Source organism: Oncorhynchus kisutch, unplaced genomic scaffold (assembly GCF_002021735.2).
Source record: "Oncorhynchus kisutch isolate 150728-3 unplaced genomic scaffold, Okis_V2 scaffold4063, whole genome shotgun sequence".
NCBI lineage: Eukaryota > Metazoa > Chordata > Actinopteri > Salmoniformes > Salmonidae > Oncorhynchus > Oncorhynchus kisutch.
The window spans coordinates 153046-180055 of record NW_022266008.1 but is presented as its reverse complement, the minus strand read 5'-3'; the positions used below and the strand labels follow the sequence as shown (position 1 = coordinate 180055).

At 40.4% G+C, this 27010-nt stretch overlaps 2 protein-coding genes across 2 annotated transcripts in view; one reads left to right on the top strand and one right to left on the bottom strand.

The window, feature by feature from the left end:
* The first annotated feature begins 3739 nt into the window (after positions 1–3739).
* On the top strand, positions 3740–25811 carry LOC109887010 (angiotensin-converting enzyme 2). Its single transcript, XM_031822084.1, has 18 exons — positions 3740–3965; positions 4254–4412; positions 5176–5269; positions 5957–6103; positions 6725–6837; positions 11838–11943; positions 12145–12242; positions 12428–12600; positions 15322–15548; positions 16983–17127; positions 21598–21696; positions 23010–23132; positions 23241–23419; positions 23666–23724; positions 23833–23933; positions 24103–24219; positions 24507–24701; positions 25520–25811. Exons 1-18 carry the CDS (start codon positions 3774–3776, stop codon positions 25614–25616), a joined length of 2424 nt encoding a protein of 807 aa, XP_031677944.1. The 5' UTR covers positions 3740–3773; the 3' UTR covers positions 25617–25811.
* Positions 25755–27010, bottom strand: part of LOC109879260 (uncharacterized) — a 28984-nt gene continuing 27728 nt past the window's right edge. Inside the window, exon 8 of the mRNA XM_031822085.1 lies at positions 25755–26602. Coding sequence (XP_031677945.1) covers positions 26384–26602 — 219 coding nt within the window. The 3' untranslated portion in view covers positions 25755–26383. The remainder of the gene's footprint in view (positions 26603–27010) is intronic.

The window sequence follows — 27010 nt, the reverse complement described above, 5'->3', positions numbered from 1 at the left end:
CCATATCAGGCCAACATAGAAAAAACCTAGATGACCCACCCTAGTCACTATCACGCCCCAACCAACAGAGAATAAAGCTTACTATGGTCAGGGCGTGACATACACGTGGGAATAGATTTCCAAAATTAAAATCACTTGGAGCCGTTTTGCTGGTGCTTTGACAGTATTTTAAGTAAAATAAAATAAATAATAATTGGCTGAGAAAACTTGGGGGGACATATAAATCCCTGTGGGCCAAATTCGGCTCGCGGGCCACCAGTTGGGGAACCCTGCCGTACATATTGTTTTTAAATATATTTATTGTCATATGTCCAATGTGTTTCCACTATGTGCTGCAAAATGAATTGCCCCCTGTGGATAATAAAGACTCTACTCTACTCTGTTCTACTCTACTCTACTCTACTCTACTCTGTTCTACTCTACTCTACTCTACTCTGTTCTACTCTACTCTACTCTATTCTACTCTGTTATATTCTACTCTGTTCTATTCTACTCTGTTCTATTCTACTCTGTTCTATTCTACTCTACTCTGTTCTATTCTACTCTGTTCTACTCTACTCTGTTCTATTCTACTCTGTTCTATTCTACTCTACTCTGTTCTATTCTACTCTACTCTATTCTACTCTACTCTGTTCTATTCTACTCTGTTTTGTTCTATTCTATTCTACTCTACTCTGTTCTACTCTACTCTGTTCCACTCTACTCTGTTCTACTCTACTCTGTTCTATTCTACTCTTGTAACGGCGTTCTTCGTTTGTCGAAAGAGAGTCGGACCGAAATGCAGCGTAGTGGTTAATCATGTCTTTAATGAAAAAAGTGACGATACATGAAATAACTTAATAAATACAAAAACAACAAACGGAACGTGAAACCTAATTACAGCCTATCTGGTGAAACTACACAGAGACAGGAACAATCACCCACGAAAGACAAAGCGAACTCAGGCTACCTAAATACGGTTCCCAATCAGAGGCAACGAGAATCACCTGACTGCTGATTGAGAACCGCCTCAGGCAGCCAAGCCTACACTCGACACACCCCTAATCAACCACAATCCCAATGCCTACAAAAAAAAACAATACGACAACACAATAACCCATGTCACACCCTGGCCTGAACAAATAATTAAAGAAAACACAAAATACTAAGACCAAGGCGTGACAACGCTGTTCTATTATATTCTACTCTATTCTATTCTACTCTACTCTGTTCTATTTTATTCTGTTCTATTCTATTCTACTCTACTCTGTTCTACTCTACTCTGTTTTATTCTACTCTACTCTGTTCTGTTCTACTCTACTCTATTCTACTCTGTTCTATTCTACTCTGTTCTATTCTATTCTACTCTACTCTGTTCTATTCTACTCTACTCTACTCTGTTCTATTCTACTCTACTCTGTTCTATTCTATTCTACTCTACTCTGTTCTATTCTACTCTATTCTACTCTGTTCTATTCTATTCTACTCTACTCTGTTCTATTCTACTCTATTCTACTCTGTTCTATTCTATTCTATTCTACTCTGTTCTATTCTATTCTATTCTACTCTACTCTACTCTACTCTGTTCTATTCTATTCTATTCTATTCTACTCTATTCTACTCTATTCTGTTCTACTCTACTATACTCTGTTCTACTCTACTCTGTTCTATTCTACTCTGTTCTATTCTACTCTACTCTGTTCTATTCTACTCTGTTCTATTCTATTCTGTTCTACTCTATTCTGTTCTACTCTACACTACTCTGTTCTATTTTATTCTGTTCTATTCTACTCTACTCTACTCTGTTCTATTCTACTCTGTTCTATTCTACTCTGTTCTATTCTACTCTACTCTACTCTATTATACTCTACTCTACTCTATTCTACTCTACTCTGTTCTATTCTATTCTATTCTATTCTATTCTACTCTACTCTGTTCTAATCTACTCTACTCTACTCTGTTCCATTTTATTCTGTTCTATTCTATTCTACTCTACTCTACTATACTCTGTTCTACTCTACTCTGTTCTATTCTACTCTGTTCTATTCTACTCTACTCTGTTCTATTCTACTCTGTTCTATTCTATTCTGTTCTACTCTATTCTGTTCTACTCTACACTACTCTGTTCTATTTTATTCTGTTCTATTCTACTCTACTCTACTCTGTTCTATTCTACTCTGTTCTATTCTACTCTGTTCTATTCTACTCTACTCTACTCTATTATACTCTACTCTACTCTATTCTACTCTACTCTGTTCTATTCTATTCTATTCTATTCTATTCTACTCTACTCTGTTCTAATCTACTCTACTCTACTCTGTTCCATTTTATTCTGTTCTATTCTATTCTACTCTACTCTACTCTGTTCTATTTGATTCTGTTCTATTCTATTCTACTCTGTTCTACTCTACTCTACTCTGTTCTACTCTACTCTGTTCTATTCTATTCTATTCTACTCTATTCTACTCTACTCTACTCTGTTCTATTCTACTCTACTCTGTTCTATTCTATTCTACTCTACTCTGTTATATTCTATTCTACTCTGTTCTATTCTACTCTAATCTGTTCTACTCTACTCTACTCTGTTCTATTCTACTCTACTCTGTTCTATTCTACTCTACTCTGTTCTATTCTACTCTACTCTGTTCTATTCTATTCTACTCTGTTCTATTCTACTCTACTCTGTTCTATTCTACTCTACTCTGTTCTATTCTACTCTACTCTGTTCTATTCTACTCTACTCTATTCTATTCTACTCTACTCTGTTCTATTATACTCTACTCTGTTCTATTCTACTCTATTCTGTTTCATTCTACTCTACTCTGTCCTATTCTACTCTACTCTGTTCTATTCTACTCTACTCTGTTTTATTCTACTCTACTCTGTTCTATTCTACTCTACTCTGTTTTATTCTACTCTACTCTGTTCTACTCTACTCTGTTTTATTCTACTCTACTCTGTTCTGTTCTACTCTACTCTATTCTACTCTGTTCTATTCTACTCTGTTCTATTCTATTCTACTCTACTCTACTCTGTTCTATTCTACTCTACTCTGTTCTGTTCTATTCTACTCTACTGTACTGTACTGTACTCTATTCAATTCTATTCTACTCTGTTCTATTCTACTCTACTCTGTTCTATTCTACTCTACTCTACTCTGTTCTATTCTACTCTACTCTGTTCTATTCTATTCTACTCTGTTCTATTCTACTCTGTTCTATTCTACTCTGTTCTATTCTACTCTACTCTGTTCTATTCTACTCTACTCTACTCTGTTCTATTCTACTCTACTCTACTCTGTTCTATTCTACTCTACTCTACTCTGTTCTATTCTACTCTACTGTACTGTACTGTACTCTATTCAATTCTATTTTACTCTGTTCTATTCTATTCTACTCTGTTCTATTCTACTCTGTTCTATTCTACTCTATTCAATTCTACTCTACTCTGTTCTATTCTACTCTACTCTACTGTACTGTACTCTATTCAATTCTACACTACTCTGTTTTATTTTAAGCTACAGCAAGACTTAGAAACTGTCAGTAACTTCAAGACAATGTTATAGTTGTAGAACAAAGGCAATGTTATTTTTGAGATATTAGCCCATCTGCCGTGCGATAGCTGGCCCACTGACGTACACTGTACCCTTCTATCCACCAATCTGTGTGTAAAGAACAAGATACACGCAGGAGTTATGACTCTGACCGAAGGGCGAAGACAGCTCTTATAGTTAGATATAAGTGAATAAGAGACTGAGGCGGTCTCAGTGTGACTGTAGAGGACATTCATACAGGATGTCTATGACCAGGCTTCTTCTAGTGGGGCTGATTGCTGTGGCCTGTGTGGCAGCACAGTCAGACTTAGAGAGAAGGGCACAGGAGTTTCTGAACCAGTTTGATGGGAACGCTACTCATCTCATGTATCAGTATTCCCTGGCATCATGGGCGTACAACACAGATATTTCCCAGGAGAATTTAGACAAACTGGTAAGTTTTCTGGTAGATTTAAAGTGGCACTAATGAAAGGCAGAGTTTCAAAGCCATCTTCAAGAATGGCTTGACTGAATTGACTGAATTGAGAAACACGGTGGATCTATGGTTCTGGTTCTGAACAATGTCAATAATGGTATATTGCTGTCAATTTTGGATTAGTAGGCTACATCTCAACACATAACTCCAGACAGACAACTAGTTATTTGATATTGTCTATTGTATTGTATTGTTAATATTAGGAATCAAATGTAATTTCTGTCAATGTTTTGTTAATGGTTTCAGGGTGTACAGAGCGCAATCTGGGGAGAATACTACAGCACAGTATCCAAGGAGTCTGAGAAGTTTCCAATCGATCAGATCAGGGATCCACTGATCAAACTCCAGCTGATTTCCCTCCAGGACAAGGGCTCTGGGGCCTTGTCCGCAGACAAAGCGGCACATGTAAGACACATTTTTTCACTGCTACCTCTCTTCTATTAGTCTGACTGTCCTCATCTCTTCTATCAGTCTGACTGTCCTCATCTCTTCTATTAGCCTGACTGTCCTCATCTCTTCTATTAGTCTGACTGTCCTCATCTCTTCTATTAGCCTGACTGTCCTCATCTCTTCTATTACTCTGACTGTCCTCATCTCTTCTATTAGTCTGACTGTCCTCATCTCTTCTATTAGTCTGACTGTCCTCATCTCTTCTATTACTCTGACTGTCCTCATCTCTTCTATTAGTCTGACTGTCCTCATCTCTTCTATTAGTCTGACTGTCCTCATCTCTTCTATTAGTCTGACTGTCCTCATCTCTTCTATTAGTCTGACTGTCCTCATCTCTTCTATTAGTCTGACTGTCCTCATCTCTTCTATTAGTATGACTGTCCTCATCGCTTCTATTACAGGCTAGTCAAATACTCAAGGGAACAGGCAACATAGCATAACTTGTTGTTGTTAATGTTGTTGTTGTTGATGTTGTTGTTGTTGATGTTGTTGTTGTTGATGTTGTTGTTGTTAATGTTGTTGTTGATGTTGTTGTTGTTAATGTTGTTGTTGTTGTTGATGTTGTTGTTGTTAATGTTGTTGTTGTTGTTGTTGTTGATGTTGTTGTTGTTGATGTTGTTGTTGTTGTTAATGTTGTTGTTAATGTTGTTGTTAATGTTGTTGTTAATGTTGTTGTTGTTGTTAATGTTGTTGTTGTTGTTGTTGTACTTCATGTCAGCTGAACAAAGTGATGAATGAGATGAGCTCCATCTACAGTACAGGCACGGTGTGCAAGAGAGAAGACCCCTTCAACTGTCAAACTTTGGAACCAGGTAAAAGCCAGAGTCCCACATGGCCCTGGGGGAAAGTAGGACACTAAGTAATGAATAGGGTGCCATTTGGTATGGGTACAAAGTACCAACTGCCAGCTCGGCTGTGGCAACCTGACTTTACGACCGACTGCCCTTTTACGGATGTCCAAGGTCATTGACTGAGTCCCAAACGGCACTCTATTCCCGATATAGGGCACTACTTTTGACCAGGGCCCTAGTAGTGTCAAACGTAGAGCAAAATATAGGGTAAAAAGTAGTGCACTATTTAGGGCCAAAGGTAGTGTACTAAATTGTGTACCAGTGGGATGCAGACCCTAGACTTTTATATAAAAACTGTATATCTCAAGACTACTAGTCACTCTGTCAGATACTTCAACAACAAAAAGCCCTGCCGAAAAAACTCCCCTACTTTTGAAGGAATAGTATTTCTTGTAAAAGGTGTCTCCTCACTTCAGGTTTTGGATGTCTTGGTGAGGGAGATGGCTTCAGAAATCTGAGGTCAGATAGTGGTTTAATGTTGTGTATGAAAAAAGGAATCCCAGCTCAATGATATTCCTGTATGCGAAGATACATAAAATAATAACACAAATACAAGGGAATGGACAAGAATACCGGTGTGCTGGAGTTTCTATTTCCAATATGAACTAGCCTTTTGTCAACTGGTTTACTACTGTGTCTAATGTCTAGGGCTGGAGAGTGTAATGGCCAACATGGACAGTGACTACTATGAGCGTCTGCATGTATGGGAGGGCTGGAGAGTGGAGGTAGGGAAGAAGATGAGGCCTCTGTATGAAGACTATGTGGACCTTAAGAACGAAGCTGCCAAACTCAATGGTAGACCTACTAATACTACTACTACTACTACTACTATACTACTACTACTACTACTACTACTACTACTCCTATACTGCTATTATTACTACGAGTACTACTACTAGTACACCACCATACTACTGCGCATCTACTATACTACTACTACTACTACTACTACTACTACTATACTGCTAATATTACTACGAGTACTACTACTATACTGCTATTATTACTACGAGTACTACTACTAGTACACCACCATACTACTACTACTGCGCATCTACTATACTACTACTATACTACTACTACTACTACTGCTAGTATTATAGTGCTACTCCTACTACTACTTCTGCTATAATTACTACTATTACTACTATACTAGTACTACTACTACTACTACTACTACTACTAATACTATTACTATATTACTACTACTACTACTATTACTACTACTAATACTATTACTTCTATATTACTACTACACTACTACTATATTACTATACCACTACTAATATATTACTACTATACTACTACTATATTACTATACTACAAATAATATATTACCAATATACTACAACTATATTACTACCATACTACTACTGCAAACCTGTCCAACTACTACTACTATATCTATCGCCACAGATTATGAGGACTACGGAGATTATTGGCGGTCCAACTATGAAACTATCGATGACAGCCCATACAACTACGCCAGGGGCCAACTGATGACCGATGTGAGGCGCATTTACAAAGAGGTACGTTGTCGACTGTTGTTGTGGTGCTTCAACTACACTGAGCTTTTCTCACATACAAATTAAATGTATTGTATGTAGCAAAAAAAAAACACTTTTAATAAAATATTATTGATACTATTTTGTATTATTGGATGTATTTGTTATTGTATATATTACTGTATTGTGCAAGTTATGGGCTTTACTTTCTAAATGTAATCCGTTCCAGTTACTAGTTACCTGTCCAAAATTGTAATCAGTTCTGCAAACTTTGGATTACCCAAGTGTAACGGATGTGAAACGGCTATTTTAGTTAGCGGTGGTGCGCGCTAAATAGCGTTACAATCGGTGACGTCACCTGCTTGAAGTAGTAGTTCCCCTTGCTCTGCAGGGTCCGCGGCTTTTGTGGAGCGACGGGTAACGATGCTTCGTGGGTGACTGTTGTTGATGTGTACAGAGGGTCCCTGGTTCGCGCCCGGGTATGGGCGAGGGGACGGTCTGAAGTTATACTGTTACACAAACACAGTAACGTAATCCGAATACCTTTAGACACTTAAGAAGCACAGGTTAGCGTTTTTTCGTCATGAATCTTCTTATGGAGGCAGCGCTGCAAAGTGGTCACTAGCTTCCACAGCCACAAAGTCATCAAATCTGATTTTAAACCTAAGCCTAATGTTAACCCTAACCACACTGCTAACCCATAATGTCTAGCCGTAACCTTAAATAAAAAATATAGCCAATTTTGACTCTGCAGCTGGCCTATCTAGCTGAAATCGCTCAGTTCTGCCTCCAGGACAAGACTCATCCCAATTTATTTTATTTTTTCCTTTATTTAACCAGGCAAGTCAGTTAAGAACAAATTCTTATTTTCAATGACGGCCTAGGAACAGTGGGTTAACTGCCTGTTCAGGGGCAGAACGACAGATTTGTACCTTGTCAGCTCGGAGATTTAACGCTCTAACCACTAACCACTGCTTAAGAGGCATTAGAAGAAGATACAAAACAATATTACCAATTGAACAACATCTACTGCAGGATAAGTTCATGTTAAAGTTTACATAGCTGGCCATATATGGATGTTTCATTTTACCTAAATGGGTTGGTTATGTAGACTTCTTCTAACCCATCGCTTTCTACTACTGTATAGAATATAATAGGATTAGGCTATATCTTTACATTAAACACCAGTCTGTCATATTCCTGTCATTCCAATTAATTTAATACCCCTTGATCTTAAAGAATAGGACTTGGAAATATGGAAATATAGATTAGTCAAATAGTTTTACCTGAGTATAACCCAATAACTAAGGACTAATTAGCCGGGTATGGGCGAGGTTATGATTTTGTTGTCATCGACGACTGATTGGGCTTTCTCGTGGTCATCTTAATTATTATTTTATTTTTTTGCCAATATGTAGAAAAATATGACGGGGGCGTTGAGAAGGGAGGAACTGCCTCAAACTTGTATTCCATAGGCTGGGATCCGCACTATGAAGCGGTTGCAAGAACGCATTTTATACTGGCTGTATACTGGCATATTCATTACGCCTTTTCTGTTGCAAAACGTTTCTTAAACGGAAGCAAACTGGACATAACGGGGAGGGACCTACCTCAATTTGTCCAATAGAAACTATTGTTTTGCTCTGTTTGCTTCCGTTTGGTTCTGTCACAAAAACCACGATTGATAGGCAGCTTAAACTTCTTATATTCAACCATTATTGGGTTAAAATACACATATACATTTGTGAACAGCCACCCACATTCACAACATCCACAATCCGTAAGGCACAAATAGCTAAATGAGAGCGCTGCAAGTGTGATTCACATCCATGCGCTATGCAGCCTAGATATCAGTAATAAGTGATGTCCATATCGCCCGTTGAGCTACACCACTACTGTCGTCCTTACCTCCAAGTGTCTATTGAAGTTGGATAACCTTTGAATGCCGACAGCAGTCACTCCATCAGAAGACATAGTTTGGACTGTAGCATACAAAAAAATATTCCTGCGATCCATCAAACGCATTTGTTGTGTCATCATAGTGGTCTCTAATTTGTGGTCAGACTCGCTCAGGCAGAACAAATAAAAATGACCGAGGTAAAGACAGTTTAAAGTTGGATATTCGCGCTTTCAAACTTCAATGGCTTTCAAACCATTTGAGCCACAGACCTCCAAATAAGTGTCATGATGTTGGAAAAATTGCGCACACCAGATTTGGACATTGATTTGCTTTCCAAAGCTAATAAACATGTGGAAATGTGAGCAGCATTTTGTATTCCTAGTTGAAATAGTTAGGGAGCGTAAACAAAGTACAAACTTTTTTTACATTTGAATTTCAATAGCTCCTTGGTCATGTGACCTACGGACTTCAAACAAGGTTCAGAATGTCCACTCAGTGGGCCTACACATTGCACACCCTTTAGTTTGTCAATTTTCATCTCACACATTTTAACATGAATTTTTCTAAATTTAAAATGTCAATAGCTCCTTGGTCATGTGACTTAATGACTTCAAACAAGGTCCAGAATGTCAACTGACTGTCCCTTCTATATTGCACACCCTTTAGTTTGTCCATTTTCATCTCACAAGATTTTACATACATTTTTCTAAATTAAAAATGTATATCTTACAGGCCTACATCTTCTCTAACTTCGTAGGTGTGTCACCTCACCAAATCTGAATACCATGATGTTGACATATTTGCTATATTTGCTCTGCCTTTTTTGTCATCTAAACATGTATGTGGCTTTACATGACTGAAAGGTGCAGGTGTCCGAGGCACAGAAGTAAGGTGAGGCTTTTTTCCCGGGCTGTAACTAGCTTTGACATGCTTGTATTTGAATGCTAAGGTGCAACATGGGTTGACCTTATTACATTCAGAATACAGCAGGTCTGTCCGTGGCTGGTGTAGATTTGAGGTACCCGATAAGGGCTTTATTTCCTTCCACCTGTCCATCTTAATAGAAATGGAAAAGGACTTTGCTCCTGGTCTGGTCATTCTTTTAGCACAACTCACTTGTCCTGTCCCTCTGTCTCCCCGTAGTACTCTTCATCACTTTGTGCTTGTCTGTCATCTTTCCTGTCCTCTAGAGTATCTTCCTCACCTTCTGTCTCTCTGTCTCCGGAGTACTCTTCATCACTTTGTGCTTGTATGTCATCTTTCCTGTCCTCTAGAGTCTCTTCCTCACCTTCTGTCCCTCTGTCTCCGTAGTACTCTTCATCACTTTGTGCTTGTATGTCATCTTTCCTGTCTTCTAGAGTCTCTTCCTCACCTTCTGTCTCTCTGTCTCCGTAGTACTCTTCATCACTTTGTGTTTGTCTGTCATCTTTCCTGTCCTCTAGAGTCTCTTCCTCACCTTCTGTCTCTCTGTCTCTGGAGTACTCTTCATCACTTTGTGTTTGTCTGTCATCTTTCCTGTCCTCTAGAGTATCTTCCTCACCTTCTGTCTCTCTGTCTCTGGAGTACTCTTCATCACTTTGTGCTTGTATGTCATCTTTCCTGTCCTCTAGAGTCTCTTCCTCACCTTCTGTCTCTCTGTCTCTGGAGTACTCTTCATCACTTTGTGCTTGTATGTCATCTTTCCTGTCCTCTAGAGTCTCTTCCTCACCTTCTAAACTGCGTGCAACATAGAAGGATTTGTCTTCATGTACAGTATGAAAGTGATGCTATGAAAACGATTCTTTCACGTTATGAAGCTCACTGTGTCTGACGAATCACTGCCTATTACTGTGATTAAAAAGAGCTCATGAAACATTGTTTTTCATGAGGCCTACCTGTGCGCCTTCCTTTAAAACTTATTTGGGATCAGTGCTGTCCTGGGAAATGTTCTTGTTACTTACAACCTAATGCTAATCTCATTAGCCTACGTTAGCTCAACCTAATGCTAATCTCATTAGCCTACGTTAGCTCAACCTAATGCTAATCTCATTAGCCTACGTTAGCTCAACCTAATGCTAATCGCATTAGCCTATGTTAGCTCAACCGACCCACGGAAGGGACACTGATCCCGAAGAAGTTTTAAGCACCTCTGTTCGAACACCTCTCCTGTCCTTGATCCAAACCACATACAGCCATTTGCAGTGCTTTTCAGTGTCCATGTGAAAGATAGTTATTGCGAGGCTGGAACATTTGTTAACTTCAACATTTTAATTTTTTAACACCGATGTAAAGTTTACAGATTTATTCTAATAACATGAGATGAAAGTAGACAAACATCAGAGTGTACGATATGAAGGTATAGTCAGTGGACATTCTGAACCTTGTTTGAAGTCAGTAGGTCACATGACCAAGGAGCTATTGAAATTTTAAATTTAGAAAAATTAATGTAAAATCATATGAGATGAAAATGGACAAACTAAAGGGTGTGCAATATAGAAGTGTATTCAGTGGACATTCTGGACCTTGTTCATGTCAGTAGGTCACATGACCAAGGAGCTATTGAAATTCAAAAATGTACATAAATAATTTAAAATAGTGCGAGTTGTAAATGAACAAAAAAAAGTGTGTGCAATGTGTGTCTATGCCATCAGGTTAGCTACAATCAGTTCTGAAAGTTGTAGGAGTAATGGTTAAAGAGCTATTGAAATGTGAAAAATTTGATTTGTCACTATGTTGACGGTCCCTAACTGCTGTTGGTGGACGTAAGGAAAACTACAGGCGAATGAATATCTGTCGAATATCCAACCTGAAACTGTCTTAACCTCGGTATAAAAAAAAGTGTCCCTTTTTTTCCAATGCTGATTTGAATGTCATTGAGAAACAGAAAGGTGTCAAATAATTTGTTTGTTTCCTTTCTGAATTTAAAAGTAATACCAGAAGTAATCATATCTGTACCTGTAATCTGATTACAATATTTTTGCTGGTAACACAACGAATTAGAGTTAGATGTTTGGAATCCGTTATATGTCATCCTTTACCTCAACCAGTGTGCTTTATTTGCATTCTGCAAATGGGACTTGCCACATCAAAGATATTGTGTTTTTATGTGTTATTGCACACCATCAACTCTATTGTGTCTTTCCAGATCCTCCCCCTCTACAAAGAGCTGCATGCCTATGTGAGGTCTAAGCTGCAGGCCAAACACCCTGAACACATCCACCCAGAGGGGGGCCTACCTGCACATCTACTGGGTAAGATCACTGGACAGGGCTCAGCTTTCGCTCCAACACTGCTGGAACATGACTGAGTCAGTTTATGAAGGTCTTCTCTCTCTCTCTCTCTCTCTCTCTCTCTCTCTCTCTCTCTCTCTCTCTCGCTCTCTCTCTCTCTGTTCTCTCTGTCTCTCTCTCTCTCTCTCTCTCTCTCTCTCTCTCTCTAATTACCTTTTTCAGGTGACATGTGGGGAAGGTTTTGGACAGGTCTTTACCCCATCTCAACCCCTTTTCCAGAGAAAATCGATATTGATGTGACGAACGCTATGATCGCACAGGTTGAGTGAAAATAAATCATGATCTGCTATTGTATGTATCCAACATAAACCTTGAAAATGGTAGACTAGGAATCGTGGGTTGGATCTGAAGGAAACAAGTGTGACTTTAATGGTGACTTCTGTTACTTTCAATTCTTACCTCCTAAAATACCCTGTGAGTTAAACACCTTTTTTGTAATTCCCAGAAATGGCCTAAGGACAGACTGTTCCAAGAAGCAGAGAAGTTTTTCATGTCGGTGGGTCTATACAAGATGTTTGATAACTTCTGGAAGGACTCTATGCTGGAGAAACCGACTGATGGCAGGAAGGTAGTGTGCCACCCTACAGCCTGGGACATGGGGAACAGAGAGGACTTCAGGTAACAGGAATCGTATTCATCCTGCATTTAACTCATCTAGCAGGTAAGGGCATTGGGCCAGTAAACAAAAAGGTTGCTGGATTGACTCCCTGAGCAGGCAAGGTGGAAAACTCTGCTGTTCCGCCTTTGAGCAAGGCACTTAACCTCCGACAACAACTGCTCCCCGGGTGTTGATGACGTGGGCGGCGATTAACGTCGGCCCTCCGCACCTCTCTGATTCAGAGGGGTTGGGTTAAATGCGGAAGACACGTTTTGGTTGAATGCATTCAGTTATACAACAAACTAGGTATCTCACTTTCCCTTTACGTAGCCCAGGACATGCAGAGTGACAAGCCTTACGGAGGGACAGAGAGGACTTCAGGTAACAGGAATCATGTTCCTACTGTATTTATCCCTGGACACGCAGTAAGTAGAGCCTTAGGGAGGGACAGAGAGGACTTCAGGTAACAGGAATCATGTTCCTACTGTATTTATCCCTGGACACGCAGTAAGTAGAGCCTTAGGGAGGGACAGAGAGGACTTCAGGTAACAGGAATCATGTTCCTACTGTATTTATCCCTGGACACGCAGTAAGTAGAGCCTTAGGGAGGGACAGAGAGGACTTCAGGTAACAGGAATCATGTTCCTACTGTATTTATCCCTGGACACGCAGTAAGTAGAGCCTTACGGAGGGACAGAGAGGACTTCAGGTAACATGAATCATGTTCCTACTGTATTTATCCCTGGACACGCAGTAAGTAGAGCCTTAGGGAGGGACAGAGAGGACTTCAGGTAACAGGAATCATGTTCCTACTGTATTTATCCCTGGACACGCAGTAAGTAGAGCCTTAGGGAGGGACAGAGAGGACTTCAGGTAACAGGAATCATGTTCCTACTGTATTTATCCCTGGACACGCAGTAAGTAGAGCCTTAGGAAGGGACAGAGAGACTGCAGGCACTAACTACTGATATAGAATTCATTTCCTGTTAGTCGCAGCAGTATGTCATAAAGATATGAAGGAATTCTGTTGTGAAACAGAAGTCATCAATGTAAAAATCCACAGCACGTTGAACTGCTTTTCAAAATGCTGTACACACATGTAGAATTAAATATGAGGGAGTTTATCTGATTTTGTAGGCTATACCTCCTTACACTCAGCATCAACTGTAATGATTAAATATTCATCAGAAATATGAACTTATTATACGGTATTGTACTGTATTATATACTGTATTACTGTATTATACTGTATTACTGTATTACTGTATTATACTGTATTACTGTATTATATACTGTATTACTGTATTACTGTATTATACTGTATTATATACTGTATTACTGTATTATATACTGTATTACTGTATTACTGTATTATACTGTATTACTGTATTATATACTGTATTACTGTATTATACTGTATTACTGTATTATACTGTATTACGGTATTATATACTGTATTACTGTAATGTACTGTATTATATACTGTATTACTGTATTACTGTATTACTGTATTACTGTATTATACTGTATTACTGTATTACTGTATTATACTGTATTACTGTATTATATACTGTATTACTGTAATGTACTGTATTATATACTGTATTACTGTATTATACTGTATTACTGTATTACTGTATTATACTGTATTATATACTGTATTATATACTGTATTACTGTAATGTACTGTATTATATACGGTATTACTGTATTATACTGTATTGTGTATTATAACGTATTATACTGTATTATATACTGTATTACTGTATTACTATATTATAGTGTATTATGTATTATAACATATTATACTGTATTATATACTGTATTACTGTATTATGCTGTATTATGTATTATAACGTAGTATACTGTATTATACTGTATTATATACTGTATTACTGTATTATACTGTATTATGTATTATAACATATTATACTGTATTATATACTGCATTACTGTATTATACTGTATTATGTATTATAACGTATTATACTGTATTATATACTGTATTACTGTATTATACTGTATTATGTATTATAACGTATTATACTGTATTATATACTGTATTACAGTATTATGTATTATAACAAATTATACTGTATTATGTATTATAACGTATTATACTGTATTATATACTGTATTATACTGTATTATGTATTATAACGTATTATACTGTATTATATACTGTATTACTGTATTATACTGTATTATATATTATAACGTATTATACTGTATTATATACTGTATTACTGTATTATGTATTATAACATATTATACTGTATTATGTATTATAACGTATTATACTGTATTATATACTGTATTATACTGTATTATGTATTATAACGTATTATACTGTATTATATACTGTATTACTGTATTATACTGTATTATATATTATAACGTATTATACTGTATTATATACTGTATTACTGTATTATGTATTATAACATATTATACTGTATTATATATTATATTACTGTATTATGTATTATAACGTATTATACTGTATTATATACTGTATTACTGTATTATACTGTATTATATATTATAACGTATTATACTGTATTATATACTGTATTACTGTATTATGTATTATAACATATTATACTGTATTATACGTATTATAATGCATTATACTGTAGTATATTGTATTATTCTGTATTATACTGTTTTATAATGTATTATACTCTATTATACTGTACTTCCCTGACTTTGTCTACTTCTTAAATTTCCCCCATTTCCAGGATCAAGATGTGTACGGAGGTGAACATGGACCACTTCCTGACAGCGCATCATGAGATGGGACACAACCAGTACCAGATGGCCTACAGGAACCTGTCCTACCTGCTGAGAGACGGGGCTAACGAGGGCTTCCACGAGGCCGTGGGGGAGATCATGTCCCTGTCCGCTGCCACCCCCAAACACCTGAAGGCCCTGGGACTCCTGCCAGACGACTTCGTCGAGGATAAAGGTGACACCTGAGTCAGGGGTAGGGGCAGGTAGTGGGAGAAGCAGATCTAGATCTGAGGATAACAGTTAGACAACAGTTGTTGTTGTTGTTATAGCTGGTCTATGGAATACCTGAGTTACACCTGAACAGAATCAGGGTCAGGGACAGGGTCAGGAACAGGGTCAAGGTCAGGGACAGGGTCAGGGACAGGGACAGGATCAGGGTCAGGGACAGGGTCAGGGACAGGATCAGGGTCAGGGTCAGGGACAGGGTCAGGAACAGGATCAGGGTTAGGGTAAGGGTCAGGGACAGGGTCAGGAACAGGGTCAGGGTCAGGGACAGGGACAGGATCAGGGTCAGGGTCAGGGTCAGGGTCAGGGTCAGGGTCAGGGTCAGGGACAGGGTCAGGGACAGGGACAGGGACAGGATCAGGGTCAGGGACAGGAACAGGATCAGGGTCAGGGACAGGGTCAGGGTCAGGGACAGGATCAGGGTCAGGGACAGGGACAGGGACAGGGTCAGGGACAGGGACAGGGACAGGATCAGGGTCTGGGTCAGGGACAGGGACAGGATCAGGGACAGGATCAGGGTCAGGGACAGGGACAGGGTCAGGGTCAGGGACAGGGTCAGGGTCAGGGTCAGGGTCAGGGTCAGGGTCAGGGACAGGATCAGGGACAGGGTCAGGGACAGGGACAGGGTCAGGGACAGGAACAGGGACAGGGTCAGGGTCAGGACAGAGCCAGGGTCAGGGACAGGGACAGGGTCAGGGACAGGGTCAGGGACAGGACAGAGCCAGGGTCAGGGTCAGGGACAGGGTCAGGACAGAGCCAGGACAGGGACAGGGTCAGGGACAGGGCCAGGGCCAGGGTCAGGGTCAGGATCAGGGTCAGGGACAGGGCCAGGGTCAGGGACAGGGCCAGGGTCAGGGACAGGACAGAGCCAGGGTCAGGGTCAGGACAGAGTCAGGGACAGGGTCATGGACAGGGTCAGGGACAGGGTCAGGACAGAGCCAGGGTCAGGGACAGGGTCAGGGACAGGGTCAGGACAGAGCCAGGACAGGGACAGGGTCAGGGACAGGGTCAGGGACAGGGCCAGGGTCAGGATCAGGGTCAGGGACAGGGCCAGGGACAGGGTCAGGGCCAGGGTCAGGGACAGGGCCAGGGTCAGGGACAGGGTCAGGACAGATTCAGGGCCAAGGCCAGGGCAGGTATGAGCAAATCTACATGTATATCTGATGGGGATAATTGACACTGAGTCAGACCGTGTTGTAGGTTTTGTTTCACGTTGTTTCATCAAAATGGCTCCTCTAGTGACTCCGTGTCTCGGATAACACCCGAGAAGTGCCCTACTCTTTGACCAGAGACCACTACACTCTGTTTTCTATATAGTGTCAGCATTCTAGATGTACCCTCTCTCAAACACACACTTCTTCCTCTTCCTCCCGCTCCAATGCAGAGACTGAGATCAACTTCCTGATGAAGCAGGCCCTGACCACCGTGGCCACCCTGCCTTTCACCTACATGCTAGAGGAGTGGAGGTGGCAGGTCTTCCTGGGGACCATCCCCAAGGACCAGTGGATGCAGCGCTGGTGGGAGATGAAGTAAGGAAGGACCTCTTCTGGAGCTCCTTCAGCTTGTCATAGGTCACAGTTGATTTAGCTTTAGCTGATTTGTATTTATATATTTTTTTATTTCACCTTTATTTAACCAGGTAGGCTAGTTGAGAACACCTTTATTTAACCAGGTAGGCTAGTTGAGAACACCTTTATTTAACCAGGTAGGCTAGTTGAGAACACCTTTATTTAACCAGGTAGGCTAGTTGAGAACACCTTTATTTAACCAGGTAGGCTAGTTGAGAACACCTTTATTTAACCAGGTAGGCTAGTTGAGAACACCTTTATTTAACCAGGTAGGCTAGTTGAGAACACCTTTATTTAACCAGGTAGGCTAGTTGAGAACACCTTTATTTAACCAGGTAGGCTAGTTGAGAACACCTTTATTTAACCAGGTAGGCTAGTTGAGAACACCTTTATTTAACCAGGTAGGCTAGTTGAGAACACCTTATTTAACCAGGTAGGCTAGTTGAGAACACCTTTATTTAACCAGGTAGGCTAGTTGAGAACACCTTTATTTAACCAGGTAGGCTAGTTGAGAACACCTTTATTTAACCAGGTAGGCTAGTTGAGAACACCTTTATTTAACCAGGTAGGCTAGTTGAGAACACCTTTATTTAACCAGGTAGGCTAGTTGAGAACACCTTTATTTAACCAGGTAGGCTAGTTGAGAACACCTTTATTTAACCAGGTAGGCTAGTTGAGAACACCTTTATTTAACCAGGTAGGCTAGTTGAGAACACCTTTATTTAACCAGGTAGGCTAGTTGAGAACACCTTTATTTAACCAGGTAGGCTAGTTGAGAACACCTTTATTTAACCAGGTAGGCTAGTTGAGAACACCTTTATTTAACCAGGTAGGCTAGTTGAGAACACCTTTATTTAACCAGGTAGGCTAGTTGAGAACACCTTTATTTAACCAGGTAGGCTAGTTGAGAACACCTTTATTTAACCAGGTAGGCTAGTTGAGAACACCTTTATTTAACCAGGTAGGCTAGTTGAGAACACCTTTATTTAACCAGGTAGGCTAGTTGAGAACACCTTTATTTAACCAGGTAGGCTAGTTGAGAACACCTTTATTTAACCAGGTAGGCTAGTTGAGAACACCTTTATTTAACCAGGTAGGCTAGTTGAGAACACCTTTATTTAACCAGGTAGGCTAGTTGAGAACACCTTTATTTAACCAGGTAGGCTAGTTGAGAACACCTTTATTTAACCAGGTAGGCTAGTTGAGAACACCTTTATTTAACCAGGTAGGCTAGTTGAGAACACCTTTATTTAACCAGGTAGGCTAGTTGAGAACACCTTTATTTAACCAGGTAGGCTAGTGAGAACACCTTTATTTAACCAGGTAGGCTAGTTGAGAACACCTTTATTTAACCAGGTAGGCTAGTTGAGAACACCTTTATTTAACCAGGTAGGCTAGTTGAGAACACCTTTATTTAACCAGGTAGGCTAGTTGAGAACACCTTTATTTAACCAGGTAGGCTAGTTGAGAACACCTTTATTTAACCAGGTAGGCTAGTTGAGAACACCTTTATTTAACCAGGTAGGCTAGTTGAGAACACCTTTATTTAACCAGGTAGGCTAGTTGAGAACACCTTTATTTAACCAGGTAGGCTAGTTGAGAACACCTTTATTTAACCAGGTAGGCTAGTTGAGAACACCTTTATTTAACCAGGTAGGCTAGTTGAGAACACCTTTATTTAACCAGGTAGGCTAGTTGAGAACACCTTTATTAACCAGGTAGGCTAGTTGAGAACACCTTTATTTAACCAGGTAGGCTAGTTGAGAACACCTTTATTTAACCAGGTAGGCTAGTTGAGAACACCTTTATTTAACCAGGTAGGCTAGTTGAGAACACCTTTATTTAACCAGGTAGGCTAGTTGAGAACACCTTTACTTAACCAGGGTAGGCTCGTTGAGAACACCTTTATTTAACCAGGTAGGCTAGTTGAGAACACCTTTATTTAACCAGGTAGGCTAGTTGAGAACACCTTTATTTAACCAGGTAGGCTAGTTGAGAACACCTTTATTTAACCAGGTAGGCTAGTTGAGAACACCTTTATTTAACCAGGTAGGCTCGTTGAGAACACCTTTATTTAACCAGGTAGGCTAGTTGAGAACACCTTTATTTAACCAGGTAGGCTAGTTGAGAAACCTTTATTTAACCAGGTAGGCTAGTTGAGAACACCTTTATTTAACCAGGTAGGCTAGTTGAGAACACCTTTATTTAACCAGGTAGGCTAGTTGAGAACACCTTTATTTAACCAGGTAGGCTAGTTGAGAACACCTTTATTTAACCAGGTAGGCTAGTTGAGAACACCTTTATTTAACCAGGTAGGCTAGTTGAGAACACCTTTATTTAACCAGGTAGGCTAGTTGAGAACACCTTTATTTAACCAGGTAGGCTAGTTGAGAACACCTTTATTTAACCAGGTAGGCTAGTTGAGAACACCTTTATTTAACCAGGTAGGCTAGTTGAGAACACCTTTATTTAACCAGGTAGGCTAGTTGAGAACACCTTTATTTAACCAGGTAGGCTAGTTGAGAACACCTTTATTTAACCAGGTAGGCCAGTTGAGAACACCTTATTTAACCAGGTAGGCTAGTTGAGAACACCTTTATTTAACCAGGTAGGCTAGTTGAGAACACCTTTATTTAACCAGGTAGGCTAGTTGAGAACACCTTTATTTAACCAGGTAGGCCAGTTGAGAACACCTTTATTTAACCAGGTAGGCTAGTTGAGAACACCTTTATTTAACCAGGTAGGCTAGTTGAGAACACCTTATTTAACCAGGTAGGCTAGTTGAGAACACCTTTATTTAACCAGGTAGGCTAGTTGAGAACACCTTTATTTAACCAGGTAGGCTAGTTGAGAACACCTTTATTTAAACCAGGTAGGCTAGTTGAGAACACCTTTATTTAACCAGGTAGGCTAGTTGAGAACACCTTTATTTAACCAGGTAGGCTAGTTGAGAACACCTTTATTTAACCAGGTAGGCTAGTTGAGAACACCTTTATTTAACCAGGTAGGCTAGTTGAGAACACCTTTATTTAACCAGGTAGGCTAGTTGAGAACACCTTTATTTAACCAGGTAGGCTAGTTGAGAACACCTTTATTTAACCAGGTAGGCAAGTTGAGAACAAGTTCTCATTTACAATTGCGACCTGGCCAAGATAAAGCAAAGCAGTTCGACAGATAAAACGACACAGAGTTACACATGGAGTAAAAACAAACATACAGTCAATAATGCAGTATAAACAAGTCTATATACAATGTGAGCAAATGAGGTGAGAAGGGAGGTAAAGGCAAAAAAGGCCATGATGGCAAAGTAAATACAATATAGCAAGTAAAATACTGGAATGGTAGTTTTGCAATGGAAGAATGTGCAAAGTAGAAATAAAAATAATGGGGTGCAAAGGAGCAAAATAAATAAATAAATTTAAATTAAATACAGTTGGGAAAGAGGTAGTTGTTTGGGCTAAATTATAGGTGGTCTATGTACAGGTGCAGTAATCTGTGAGCTGCTCTGACAGTTGGTGCTTAAAGCTAGTGAGGGAGATAAGTGTTTCCAGTTTCAGAGATTTTTGTAGTTCGTTCCAGTCATTGGCAGCAGAGAACTGGAAGGAGAGGCGGCCAAAGAAAGAATTGGTTTTGGGGGTGACTAGAGAGATATACCTGCTGGAGCGTGTGCTACAGGTGGGAGATGCTATGGTGACCAGCGAGCTGAGATAAGGGGGGACTTTACCTAGCAGGGTCTTGTAGATGACATGGAGCCAGTGGGTTTGGCGACGAGTATGAAGCGAGGGCCAGCCAACGAGAGCGTACAGGTCGCAATGGTGGGTAGTATATGGGGCTTTGGTGATAAAACGGATTGCACTGTGATAGACTGCATCCAATTTGTTGAGTAGGGTATTGGAGGCTATTTTGTAAATGACATCGCCGAAGTCGAGGATTGGTAGGATGGTCAGTTTTACAAGGGTATGTTTGGCAGCATGAGTGAAGGATGCTTTGTTGCGAAATAGGAAGCCAATTCTAGATTTAACTTTGGATTGGAGATGTTTGATATGGGTCTGGAAGGAGAGTTTACAGTCTAACCAGACACCTAAGTATTTGTAGTTGTCCACGTATTCTAAGTCAGAGCCGTCCAGAGTAGTGATGTTGGACAGGCGGGTAGGTGCAGGTAGCGATCGGTTGAAGAGCATGCATTTAGTTTTACTTGTATTTAAGAGCAATTGGAGGCCACGGAAGGAGAGTTGTATGGCATTGAAGCTTGCCTGGAGGGTTGTTAACACAGTGATGGGAGATAAAGAATCATAAACAATATATCAGTGTTGTATATCAATGTAAAGAAGCAGCTCTAGTGGAGGTTTAGTGTTTTTACCTCATAGTTGGTTTCGCAATACACTATAGGGACATTAGAATGCTAACTATTGATGCTAACTCTGTTACCAGGAGGGATATGGTCGGTGTAGTGGAGCCCTTACCCAGAGATGAGACATACTGTGACCCGCCTGCTCTGTTCCACGTGTCCGGAGACTACTCCTTCATCAGGTCTCATCTCAATATCCCTCACATCCAGCCATTCTCACTACTCCTTCATCAGGTCTCATCTCAATATCCCTCACATCCAGCCATTCTCACTACTCCTTCATCAGGTCTCATCTCAATATCCCTCACATCCAGCCATTCTCACTACTCCTTCATCAGGTCTCATCTCAATACTCCTCACATCCAACCATTCTCACTACTCCTTCATCAGGTCTCATCTCAACACCCCTCACATCCAGCCATTCTCAATACCCCTCACATCCAACCATCCTCACTACCCCTCACATCTAGCCATTCTCACTACTCCTTCATCAGGTCTCATCTCAACACCCCTCACATCCAGCCATTCTCACTACTCCTTCATCAGGTCTCATCTCAACACCCCTCACATCCAGCCATTCTCACTACTCCTTCATCAGGTCTCATCTCAACACCCCTCACATCCAGCCATTCTCACTACTCCTTCATCAGGTCTCATCTCAATACTCCTCACATCCAGCCATTCTCACTACTCCTTCATCAGGTCTCATCTCAACACCCCTCACATCCAGCCATTCTCACTACTCCTTCATCAGGTCTCATCTCAATACTCCTCACATCCAGCCATTCTCACTACTCCTTCATCAGGTCTCATCTCAATATCCCTCACATCCAGCCATTCTCACTACTCCTTCATCAGGTCTCATCTCAATACTCCTCACATCCAGCCATTCTCACTACTCCTTCATCGGGTCTCATCTCAACACCCCTCACATCCAGCCATCCTCACTACTCCTTCATCAGGTCTCATCTCACTACCCCTCACATCCAGTCATTCTCAACACCCCTCACATCCAGCCATTCTCAACACCCCTCACATCCAGCCATTCTCAACACCCCTCACATCCAGCCATTCTCAACACCCCTCACATCCAGTCATTTAGCTTTAGGTGGTGGGAGATGATGAAGCATAGACATGTACTGTACTTGACCCAGGACTGTCTCTGTCTGTCATAGATACTTCACCAGGACATGTACTGTACTTGACCCAGGACTGTCTCTGTCTGTCATAGATACTTCACCAGGACATGTACTGTATCTGACCCAGGACTGTCTCTGTCTGTCATAGATACTTCACCAAGACACGTACTGTACTTGACCCAGGACTGTCTCTGTCATAGATACTTCACCAGGACATGTACTGTACTTGACCTAGGACTGTCTCTGTCATAGATACTTCACCAGGACATGTACTGTACTTGACCTAGGACTGTCTCTGTCATAGATACTTCACCAGGACATGTACTGTATCTGACCCAGGACTGTCTCTGTCATAGATACTTCACCAGGACTATCTATCAGTTCCAGTTCCAGAAGGCTCTCTGTGAGGCAGCTGGCCACTCTGGTCCCTTATTCAAGTGTGACATCACCAACTCTACAGCAGCCGGGGACAAGCTCAGGTGCTCCTACCAAATCTGTTTGTTGTTGCGTCTGTCATGTCTACTTCTAAGAATGCTGAATGGACAATGAACAAGTAATCAAACTAACAACCACATCTCATTTTACAGGACGATGCTGGAGTTCGGGAGGTCAAAGTCGTGGACCAGAGCCCTGGAGACGATTTCAGGAAATCCCAAGATGGACTCCGCCCCTCTCCTGGACTACTTCAAGGACCTCCATGTTTGGCTACTAGAAGAAAACAGGAAGAACAACAGGAAGCCAGGATGGAAAGCAGCTGAGGACCCATGTGAGTACCTATAGAGTAGTGTCCCTATCCATACTAGGGCACTATCTAGTGTACATAGCCAATATATCGCTTCACACAAAGTAGTACAAACGTACAGTGGACCCATGTGAGTCCAGATTCTGTATCTAGCTCACTATCCAGTATGCATAGTCAATACATCGCTCCATACTATGTTCTATGCAGTTTTAGATGTAGCTAAAAGTGATATATTCTATAAATAATGCGTATTTCCTATCTGTTCAACAGTCTCAGAGAATGCCTACAAAGTGAGGTTGAGTCTGAAAGCAGCAATGGGTGACAAGGCAGTGAGTACACTAAGCTGAACTTGGTTGTAAAACAGCTCCACTACCTTTTCGTTTGGACGATCTCTTCATATAATCCAGTTGAACTGACTTGAATTGTTTCTCTTCCAGTACAAGTGGAACGCCAACGAGATGTACCTGTTCAAAGCCAACATGGCCTACGCCATGAGACAGTATTACCTTGAGGTCAACAAGACGGCAGCTCTTTTCACGTAAGTGTTTCACAATAAAAGTCCACCTAGACGTCACTCACTCTCAGCTTTGCTTCTCTTTATGTCAGTCACTCCCATCACATTCCAGAATGTATATATATATATTGTATCAATATTATTTATTAGAACTTTCTTGTGACATCACATCATTTTATTATCTTTGTTCCAGGACAGAGAACATCCACACCTACAAGGAGACAGCCAGAATCTCTTTCTACTTTGTGGTGACTGACCCTGCCAACTCTGCCGTGGTCATTCCCAAAGCTGAGGTAGAGGCTGCTATCAGGTAAAGGAGTCAACCCTTGAACGTGAGCTGATTACACATGCTAAAACAAACCTTGGCCGATCATATCTGCCAAACTGATTGAGTGAGCGACACCACAAGACTGTCTGAAACAGAGTAATAACACTTTGTGTAGCATTCTTGATGTGGTTTCTGAAACTACAGCCATAAACAAAGTTGCATTTTCCAACCAGTATTCAGTAAATCCTCTTATGGATGTTTTATTCCAGTGTTTGTACATGAAACATTACCCATAACCCCATGACTCAAGCCATCGTTCATCTCACTAGGATGTCCAGAGGTCGAATCAATGACGCATTCAAACTGGACGATAAAACTCTGGAGTTCGAGGGTCTCCTAGCAACGCTGGCCCCGCCCGTGGAGCAGCCGGTCACCGTCTGGCTGGTGGTGTTTGGGGTGGTCATGGGACTGGTGGTCTGCATGGGCTGTTACCTGATCATCTCTGGCTTCAGAGACAGGAAGAAGTGAGTCTGGGCCGTATTCATAACAGGGTTGATCATCTCTGGCTTAAGAGACAGGAAGAAGTGAGTCTGGGCCGTATTCATAACAGGGTTGATCATCTCTGGCTTAAGAGACAGGAAGAAGTGAGTCTGGGCCGTATTCATAACAGGGTTGATCATCTCTGGCTTAAGAGACAGGAAGAAGTGAGTCTGGGCCGTATTCATAACAGGGTTGATCATCTCTGGTTTCAGAGACAGGAAGAAGTGAGTCTGGGACATAAAACAGGGTTGATCATCTCTGGTTTCAGAGACAGGAAGAAGTGAGTCTGGGACATAAAACAGGGTTGATCATGTCTGGTTTCAGAGACAGGAAGAAGTGAGCCTGGGCCGTATTCATTATAGGATTGCAAAATTCTTCCAACCAGGATTTCTGGAAAACCAGGGAAATTTGGGCAAAGTTACCAGGATTTTGCAACCCTATTCATAAAGCATACCAGAATAAGAGTGCTGATCTAGGATCAGGTCCTCCCTGTCCATGTAATCATATATTCATTATGATCTAAAAGGCAAACCTGATCCTAGGTCAGCGCCAACTGTGAGATGCTTTATGTTGTTTTAAGGAATGAAAAGAGTAGAGGTTCAAATACAGTTTGAACCAAACTTAATCCTAAAATCTAGTCAACCTAAATCAACAACTTCAAGTATTTGACATGTATTCGATCCAGGTCTGGAAGAGACAAATTAATTGCTACATATTTTATTAACAACCTCACAATTTGCTAAATGTTAATTTAAGCAATTTTTAAAGACACATGACAGTTCTATCTCTTCTATCTCTCCAGGAAATGTGCAGCGAAAGCTGAAGAGAACGCAGAGAACCCCTACGGCGTGACCAACAAAACATTTGAGAGGGAAGACGATGAACAGACAGGGTTCTGAGTCGCTGATTGTCAGTGGGAAAGTTTTGACAGCTGACTTGACAGATCTGAAAACCCCCTACAACAACAACAACAACAGCTCTTTCAAGAAGACCACATTAGAAGTTGGATCATTCGTTGAAATTATGTATAAATTCAAGACAGTTTTAGAATATATTTTTATTCTAAATAAAAAAAGACTTAAGTCACAGAAACATATAAAAGCATTACTCATCTGACTAAACGATCAATAACTGAAAACTACAAACAAATGCTAATTATTTGTGTATGATACATAGCTACTTCTCTCTGCAATAGCAGAATAAACAGGCCACTGCTGCATTACACACACACACACACACACGTATTGTAATATCAGTACACATCCATTCTTTTCCTGGGCTCTGTTACTCTACATTCAATGAATCTACAGTACATTTATGGTAGCCAGTATAACCCACTCAGCAATCATCATTGTTTTCCAGGGACTCATGGGATCAATACAAAATGACATGTTATAAAATGGTGGTATAAAATGGTGGTATAAAATGATGGTATAAAATGGTGGTATAAAATGATGGTATAAAATGGTGGTATAAAATGATGGTATAAAATGGTGGTATAAATTGATGGTATAAAATGATGGTATAAAATGATGGTATAAAATGGTGTTATAAAATGATGGTATAAAATGATGGTATAAAATGGTGGTATAAAATGGTGGTATAAAAATACACTATAGAAACTACATAGAGAAACATAACATGCAGAAACAACAAACCCTCTTCATCATTTATGGATGACAAAGAAGAATGACTGGTCCCCCGTCATCCCCTGGGGTTTCCCCAAAACTACTTTGGTCTTGTTAGAAGTGTGGATGAACCAGCCCTGGCAGTAGGCGGACTCAAACCGGCGCTGTTTGCTCATTTCAGCCTTCATGTAGAAGACAAACGCCTGGATCTCCTCATCATCCTTCCTGATGCTTTTCAGTCTGTGTTGGTCACAAGTCTGAAAGGATATGTACAGGTTAAAGATATTATTATTATTCAACAATTCCTTTTAGTCCTTGTGCATATCTACCGAAATCTGCTTTTAAAGCCTGAATGGACCTGTGCAGTATAGGTAACATAATTCACTACTCAAATTCAACATGAACATGGAATAACCATAACACAACAGGGAATAACAATAACACAACATGGAACAACAATAACAGGGTATAACAATAACACAACAGAGAATAACAATAGTCCTTGGTCTCATTTCCTTTACTGACGACTATGAAGTTATTTGAAAAATATGCAATTAGTGGTGAACTAAAAATACATATAGTAGCAATTATATTGAACACATCTTAAAGTCTTTATCCTTAAGAGTCTATTGATGCACATCTGTGTGTCAAGCTAGTGAACGTCA